Genomic DNA, 9,331 nt, shown 5'->3' with positions numbered 1-9,331 from the left:
TCGCTTCGAGGAAGGTCCTCCCGACATAGAATGGAATGAGTTGTTCGTTGTTTTGGAAAATAACGAGTATGTTATTAAAATTTAATACATTAAACTTAGATTATGTTGTCACACTTTGACTAAATTTTAAAAATTTTAATGTAGGGGTGATCGATTGTCATGCGGATTACCAAAACCTTATGCGAACGATTTCTTTAATGATTGGATACATTATGTTGGTGATATCATATGTGTCGTACGCTTTGCAAGAATTGAGAGAAATTAAAGTTTAGAATCATTTTATAGCTATATATATTTAGTTATAGTTTAATCAGTTTTAATAGTTTAATATAAAAAATTACATTTTGCTTCTTATAGATTCAATCATGGTGACAACGGCGCATAATTGTACAAGAGTGATGATAAATCCACCATGTCCGCAGGTTACGCAGATGAGAGATGCCTTTGATGATATGGAATCTTGATTTTTATAGTTTTGAAGTTGAAGAGCTTTTAATTGACGTGGAATCTTGAATTTATATAATTTAAAGTTTTTTTCTTTTTGGATTTGATATGCAATCATTCAATAATTTGAGCTTAATGGTTTTTAGTTTGAAATAAGATTTACTAATATTAATTATACATTTTAAGATCACATATTTGTTTATACATATAAGTTCTATATTTACAATTTGTATTATATATATTAAAATTATATTATTCGTAAATAGTTATTATAATATTTTTAAATATATATTCGAATAATTTAATCATAACGCAAGAATGACAATAAGTCTATTATATAGCTAGAGAATATGTATTTATTAAATTTGTAAAATATTTTAAATATTCTTTGAGCGAATTTAGTTATAATATATTTACACGATTATTAAAGGATACTGTAAAGGTAATTTTGAAGAGTTTGATTATCACTTATATTTAAATTTCTATAATCATAATGATTCGAGACTGATTCTTTCATTATTATCATGATATAGTTACAAAATTGTTAATTAAATATTATTACCATTATCTTAAAGTAAACTATCCTCATATATATATTCTTATCATCTAAAAGTGTTATATTAACAAAATTTAAATATAATAATTATTAAAATGATTCTGAAAAGGAAGATAAATTCAAATTTCAATATTATCCTATTAATTAAAAATGTAAAAATCATTAATTGCGTGCTCTATATATAGTGATACACATTGAAACATTGTGTAAACTTCAGCGATTCTTTAAAAAAACAAATTATTCATTATGGCCTCCAAACAAACCATTATATCTCCCTATGTTAACATTAACGAGATCAATCCTGCTCTGGATCACTACAAGATCAGGGTTCGTGTGATAAGACTTTGGAAAGCATTCAAATCCCTGCAGATGGTTTTAGTCGATGATGAGGTTTGTTTCGGTTTTATAATTTCACTTCCGATATACTTAAAAACTTTGTTAACAAATACGTAAATATTTTATAAAGCTTTTCTACACCTTAATCTCAATTTTTATTCAAACGTATTAACGACTGCTTTAAATTTTAGGGAACAAGAATTCACGCATCTATTGAAGATGCATTGGTGAAGAAATTTCATAACCAGATCAATATTGGTGACTCAAAAATAATCGATACTTTCAGTTTGGTCGATTATGACGGTGACTATAGGACAAGTGCTTTGGGATTTAAGATGGTGTTCTATAGAACCACCACAGTTAAACCATGTGATGATTTTCCAGCATGAGTTCCTGAAAAATACTTTCAAGAATTTTCAACTATCTTGGATGGAAATATAGATAAACAAGTATTGTTTGTAAGTTGTAAAACACACATATATATATATTCGGATGTTGATTTGTAACTAATATTATTATGTTTTAGATGTGGTGGGCCAAATTGCTGGTGTTGGTTCTCTTGATAACATAAAAACTAAAAGAAAGGACAATGTGAAGATAACTTTTGACTTGCAAGATTTAAGGTATGTGTTTTATTTAAAAAAAGAAAAAAAAACATATTACAATTATTTTATAGCGGGCCTAAACTTTATTTTTTACAGTGGTGACCGATTAAGTTGTACAATATGGGGTGATCTTGCTAGAACTTTTGAAGCTTCTATAAAAGAACACAAAGACTCGGTTGTAGTGTGTGTGATTAGATTTGCATGTTTGAAAGAGTGGAAAGGTATTGTTAATGTTATTTAGTCCTTTACTGTCCTGTGATTTAATTTGTTTAATTATCATCTTCTTAATAAATTTTAAAATTATTTCGCAGACAATTACAGTGTATCAAATGCATTCAACACCACAGATATTCACTTAAATCCGTCAATTCCCGCAGTCGAAAAATTTCGACAAATGTAATTAGTTTTCGAGATCATCAGTTATACGCTATACATAACTAAACGTATTCTCATTTTTATCTTTCATTTTTTAAAGGATGCCAAACACTAGCGTTGTTGAGTTGGTTCACAATGAGGAGAATATACAGCCAAAGGTAACTTTGTATGAGGAGTTTTTCATGAAAAATGAAAAGATGACTATCGACGACATCCTATATTCATTAGAGGTATTGTTAATCTAAATACAGTGTTCAAAATAATGAAAATTACAAAATATTAATCATGATTGTGTATATTTAGGTTCGTACATGTGTGACAATTGGAACGATCTGTTCGGTTGAGACAGTGCCTAAGTGGTATTACATTGCATGCAAAGAATGTAGAAAGAAGGTTCAACCATATCCACTAGAATCTGACAAGAGGAAAAAACGTCTATTGTAACACCCGCAAACCAATTTTTGGTATTTTGGTAAGGGTGTCGATCGACACCTTCTAGTGAGGCATCGATCGACACCAGTTATGGCCGGTTTGGTCGGTTCAATTTTAACTGTCCGGTTTGCGTGGTTGGTTTAGGGAATCCCTAAATCGAGTGTAAAAGAGGGGAAACGACCTAGGGTCGTGTTTTGGGGGTTATTTGGCCGCTTTTAGAGAAAAAGAAAGAGAGAAAAGTGTTCTTGAGCTTTTGGGAAGAGATTGAGAGATTCCTTGCTGTTCTTGGGAGATCTAAGGCTGGGAAGGTGTTAGAAGCTTGCTAGGAGTGAGGGAATTCGTCCTTGTTGGTCAGAATGCATGACCATGGCTTATCTAAGCTAAGATCTCTAGATTCTATGTGATTTGGTGCTTATGTGGTTGTTTCTTTGAGTTCCCTATGGTATTTTCGTCGCTGTGGTGGCTGGGTTTGGCTTCTGGGAGTGCAAGGAGCGGATTGGAGAAGATTGGAGGCGAGATTCGGAGTTTCTGATCGAGGGAAATCGCTGCTCGGCATCGGTGTCGGTCGACACCAACGCGAGGACAGCTCGGGACTTTGGCGAGTGTCGATCGATGCCATGTGGAGGTGTCGGTCGACACAAACTAGGGTTTTCGGGAGTGTCGGGCAGGGTGTCGGTCGACACCAGTTTGGTGTCGGTCGACACCAGATAGTCAGTGTCGATCGACACCATCTGGTGTCGGTCGACACCACTGGTTCAGTTACAATGGATGTTGCATGCTATGTATATTGCCTGGTTTGTTTTATTGATTGTTGTTTGTGGCATGTAGAGATCTTATTGCTTGTGTGTATAGCCCAGTAGATGGGAGGATTGCCTCACTGAGTGTTTATCAAATACTCATGCATCTCAATTTGTCTTGTGGTGCAGGTAAAGGCAAATTGTGTAGCGTGGAATCATGGCGATGAGGAGGAGGATGATCTAGGGTCTCGTTTGTGTGGTGTTGGTTATATTATTTATGTTGGAACCTTGGTTAGAGTTGTGATAGATTGGATAGGAATGTTATTGTATTGATGATGTATCGTTTCTGTATTATTGGTATGTTTCCGCTGTGCATATTGATTGTTATTGGTTTAATGAGGAAATGGTGGTTTGGGTGGTTCAATTAAGTAGTATGGGATGCTTAATTATATGTTGTACTTATTATTAAAAAGAAAAAAAAAGGGTCGGTCGTTTCATCTATATAGTTGTGGTGTTTGCGATGACGATGTCAAAGAAGTTGATTACAAGTATGTGTTACTTAATATATTTATAATTTAATTCATGCGAATATGTTGATCATTTGATTTCTTTTATGTATTTTCAGGTATAAACTCATACTACACGTTTCGTATGGAAATTCTCCAAAGATTAAGCTGCTTTTTTTTATGGTCTAGCCCAACTATTCGTAGGTAAAAAGGCTGATGAATTAGTTTCTCAAATTGCCGAGGTACGTTCTAACAGGATAAACATTGTACTTTTTATCAGAATATAAATTTCAAAGAATCTATAGTAACACGCACTTTTCTTGCAAATTTGGAACAATGCTCAGATGATCAAAACATTATGCCCGTTTGTCTTTCTGCTCTAATCGGGAAGACAATGCTCTTTAAAATTTCTGTCACAAATGATAACTTGAAGAGTGACAAGGCTTCTTATGTTGTTGCAAAGTTTTGGGAAAAAAAAGATATGGTCAACCAGTTTGTCAAGGTAACATATTAAATTAATAGTGTATTCTAAAAGATTATTAGATTAATTTTTGTAATTCCATTATGTCCTTATTCTTTAAAAATTTTGTAGGAAACTTACAGAAAGGCTAATGATAATTATCAAGAACTAGAATCAGATGAACAAATTCTAGAACTTACGTCGGAGGAATCAACATGTCTTTCGTCAAAGAGGGAGCTGTCTGGAATCAATGAAGAAGTCGTACAAGGTCATAGCATGACTACTAGGAAGAGGATCAAGATTGAAAAGCAAACTTAGTATTATGATTATGTTATGATTATTTTAAAAAATATATACATAATTTGGAATTTTTTTTTAATAAACTACAGGCCTTTTTTACGTTGATAAGAGTATGATTTTTTATTATTTATAAATTTTGAAATTATAAAAACTCTAAATTTTTGTGAGTCACTAATATAAACGAGACGCTGTTGCTTCTGAATCATACCATTTAATAAATTAAAATACGATAATGAAGTTTAATCATGTTCCAGTAAATATCATTTTGCATAGATACGACATAATCTAATAAAATCGGAAATTTGGTGATATTTTCTCATAGATTAAATTTTTATTATGTGAATATATGTTTAGATAATTGAATAAATGCTAATCTTTCATTTTTGTGGTATTGATATTATTATGTGATATTGTTATCCGTTTGTTAAAATATTTAATAAAATTATAGTAGTTAGAAGATTATACCTACTGATCATAATATAAATAAAAAATATTATAGAACGAAATAAAAAGGAAAAAATATGATGTCATTTTATTATTATGTGAATTTATGTAAAGATAATTGAATAAATGCTAATTTGACATTTTTGATATATTGATATTATGTGATTTTTTGAGATATTGATATTATGTGATACTATTATCCGTTTGTGGAAATATTTACAGAAATTATAGTAATGTGAAGATTATACCTTCTGATAATCATATAAATAAAGAATATTATAGACCTAATCTTATATATTTCTAAAGAACGCAGAACGTTTCGACTGTATGCATACGATGAGACCTGCAAAATTACCAATATGGAGAAAGAAGGATCTGATTCATGTCGTGAATGCACAAGGTAAATAAAATTCAGTTTCTGGTATATCAAAATAGGTTTTGATTTTAAATTAATGTTCAAACGTATGAACTTATTTTCAGAAGTGCACTCAAAACATGCAAGGGTGAAAAGAACGAAAATTCTTAAATCAAATAAAGTTCCACGACGCAATGAAGGTCGTTTCTATCCATATGTTATAGTATATACTAAATATTTTTATTAAAACATATTTTTGTGTTCAAATATGTAGTTCCTACGATGTTGCCTCTGATGCATGAAGATTTTGCATGTTTTATTGTTTCTGACTCTGAGTCAACTAACGATAGTGATTCTGATAGCTCAAATGATGAATTTGATACTGAGTATCGTACTACCCATAGTGTAACAAATGAATTCACACCCGTAACATCTGGGTTACAAATAAATGGTATTTTTAAAAGCTAATCTTAATTTTTGAAATAATTTAAAATATATATATCCAGGTTAATTAATTTTGTATTACTAATGTTATCAGGTTATTATGATGAAGGAGATCCTTCGTATTTATGTGAAAATTGTGGAGCATATTTATGGTTCGGAGAACGGTTAAACAAGCGAGTAAAGAAGGCGAAACCAATTTTTTCAATGTGCTGTAAAAAAGGGAGAGTCCAACTTCCTAAGCTGAAAACTCCACCGAAAACATTATCGGCGTTGTTATATAATCGCGATGATAGAAGTGACAACTTCCGTGAAAATATAAGAGCATACAATATGATGTTTTCCTTCACGTCATTAGGTGGGAAAATAAACCATTCTATTAATAATGGTAGAGGGCCGTACGTGTTCCAGATGTGTGGAGAAAACTATCACCGTATCGGAGATATTTTACCTGAACCTGGAGAAAAACTGACGTTCTTACAACTTTATATACATGACGTAGAGAATGAAGTACCTAACAGGATAAACGCATTCGGGTCAGTTTCATAGCTTATAAATATAAGGTTATATTGATGTGTGTTGCTAATGTTTTGAAATTTTATTTGCCCTTGCAAGAACATCTGGATCTACCGAGAAAATAAGACAAACAACTGTAGAACTTCTAAAAAGGATGCTTGATAATCATAATCCGCATGTACAGGCGTTTAGGTCGGCTCGAGAAAGATTTGATTTAACAAATACCGTGACAAATTTGAGGTTAAGAATTCCTGCAGAAAGGACTGTTGATGCAAGGAATCAAAATCTACCTACATGCTATGAGGTAGCTGGATTAATACCAGGTGATTTCAGTACTGGCGTAATACCAGGTGATTTCATTCGATTATGATCAATAAGAATAAAAAAATTACACCTTCGGATTCTCTAGTTTCATAACACGTTATCAGCACGAAGTTCTAACTAGCTGAGAAAAATCCCTAAAACCCTAAAGCCGCCGCACATCTTTCTCCTCTCGTCCGAACCCTAAACCACCGCCGTCTCCTTCCTTTGATTCGTGATTATACTTGGCGATCGGTTCCTGTTTGTGATCCATCCGAGTTCATGGTCTGCTTCTATCCGGGGTGAGTTCTGTTCCAGTTCTGTTTGGAGATCTGTTCGAGTTCAACTTGTGTTCGTGATCGGTTCTTCTCCTTACCAAGGCCAAGGTTCATGATCAAGCTAAGAGTAAAACCGAGGTCTTTAGCTCCCGGTTCAAATCCAGTCAACCTCCAAACGGTGGAAGGTAAATAAATCAAACCCTCTTGGAACCTATGAAGCGAACCTGATCCTTTAAAATCTATTGGAACCTTAAACCTATAAGTAAACAATCAATAAGCTTTAGATCCCAAAATCCTAAAATACTAAAATCGGATTGTGTAAGGTTTAGGTTGCTAGATTGCTTGTTAAATTGAACCGATTATTTCATGATTAAAATCTGGTTGTTTGTGATTGATTGATTGCTTAGTTTCGATTATTGTTGATTGCATGAAAGTATTGAACCTAGAAACATAAAAATCGAATTAGAAGGAAGCTTCATCTGTATGTTCTAGGTTGTTAAATCATTATAATTGTTCGATTGCATAAATTCGAAATCCTAAAACCTAGCCATTAAAATCGGAACTTTGTCATTATCTTATTAAAAAGAGAAAAGGAAAATCAATCTAGGAAAAGGAAAATTTCTAAAACTCAAAATTATTTAAGAAAAAAAAGGAAAACTTAGCATGCTAGTGTCTATCTAGGATTGTTGTTTGCATGCATGTTAAGACCACAAAAATTTGAGTGTAATAAGATGGCATGGTTCGGTCTCAAATACCGCATGGCCCTAAGTGATTGGCATGGTTCGGTCTCAAATACCGCATGGCCTAAATTTTTTGCATGGTTCGGTCTCAAATACCGCATGCTAATGAACAGATGTTTTGTTATGTATTGTATAGATGGAAAAGCTCAACAACCTCTCCTATGCTGCCCTTAATGTTTTTGGAGATAATTACTTGCAATGGGCATTGGACACAAAGATCCATCTGAAATCAAAGAGCTTATGCGAATGCATTGAGGAAGAGTTTGAGTGTTCTGAAAAGGAAAAGTATAAGGCGATTATGCATATACGCCATCACCTTGCTGAGAGTCTCAAGAACCAGTACCTCACCATAGAAGATCCTCTTGACTTTTGGACAGAGCTGAAAAGCAGATATGGACACCAAAAGACGGTGCTCCTACCAAAGGCTCAATTTGATTGGGAAAACCTAAGGATCCAGGACTACAAATCTGTGGATGACTATAACTCAGAGCCGTTTAAGATAGTCTCAATCCTAAGGTTGTGTGGTACTGAGGTTACTGAGAAGGATCTGCTAGAGAAGACATTCTCTACTTTTCACACTAACAACATATTACTTCAGCAACAGTACGTGAAAAGGGGTTTGAGACCTATGCAGACCTAATCTCTTGTTTACTGCTAGCTGAGCAGAACAATGAACTATTGATGATGAATAGTTCATTGAGAACTCCTTGTACAGCTCCATTACCAGAAGCTCACAAGGTTGACATGGAAAAGAAAAATCCCCAAGAGCCAAAAGAGACTAAAGAGTCTAACTATGTCCATAGGGACAAGAGTGGCCGAGGCCGTGGAGGAAGTGGACGTGGTGGTCCTGGTCGTGGGACTTACCAAGGGCACAAGTATGGTGGTCAAGGCCGTGGAAACCGATTAGGCTTTGGCCGTGGTCAGGGTAAAGGCCGCGGTATATTTAAACCGCAACATAAGACCAAGTCCACTTGCCATAGATGTGGTATGGAAAGCCATTGGATAAAGACATGCAGAACTCCTAAACACTTTGTTGATCTCCATCAAGAGAGTTGGAAAAAGAATCCAGAAGCTAACCTGGTTCATCTCGATGGTGAAGGTGATTTCGACCATGAGAAGGATGATCTATTAGATTATGAAACCTTTGATTGTTTAAGAGAGGATAATTAAAACTCAAATGTGGTGTTGATTTAATTTTATGATTTATGCTTTGCATTTGATTGAATTATTATTTTGGTTTAAATTCAATTATATTGTTTCCTTCAATATATATTTGCTTGTTTTATTACTTTAAAGTTTAAAACATAAATTCTTGTCCATACTAGAAATGGCTAAGGACAAGAAATAATTGTGGTGGATAGTGGATTAAGCCACACAATTTTGAAGGATAAGAGATATTTTGCTAAATCTCATTATGAAAAAAAAAGCCAGTATTAGCAAGATAGCGGGTATAGCAAGCCTAATTGAAGGCTACGGCCAGGCAATATTTTATGGCACACATCTTGA

The 9,331-nt window shown here is 33.6% G+C and overlaps 1 protein-coding gene across 1 annotated transcript; it reads left to right on the top strand.

The window, feature by feature from the left end:
* Window positions 1–1,246: 1,246 nt before the first annotated feature.
* LOC104773359 (uncharacterized) lies at window positions 1,247–2,903 on the top strand. Its single transcript, XM_087476901.1, has 7 exons — window positions 1,247–1,390; window positions 1,528–1,705; window positions 1,863–1,959; window positions 2,038–2,162; window positions 2,253–2,337; window positions 2,417–2,546; window positions 2,620–2,903. Exons 1-7 carry the CDS (start codon window positions 1,247–1,249, stop codon window positions 2,758–2,760), a joined length of 900 nt encoding a protein of 299 aa, XP_087333027.1. The 3' UTR covers window positions 2,761–2,903.
* Window positions 2,904–9,331: the final 6,428 nt, after the last annotated feature.

Source organism: Camelina sativa, chromosome 12, assembly GCF_030686135.1.
Source record: "Camelina sativa cultivar CO46 ecotype springtype chromosome 12, ASM3068613v1".
NCBI lineage: Eukaryota > Viridiplantae > Streptophyta > Magnoliopsida > Brassicales > Brassicaceae > Camelina > Camelina sativa.
Note: the sequence above shows the minus strand (reverse complement) of the source record. Positions and strands in the feature narration are given on the sequence as shown.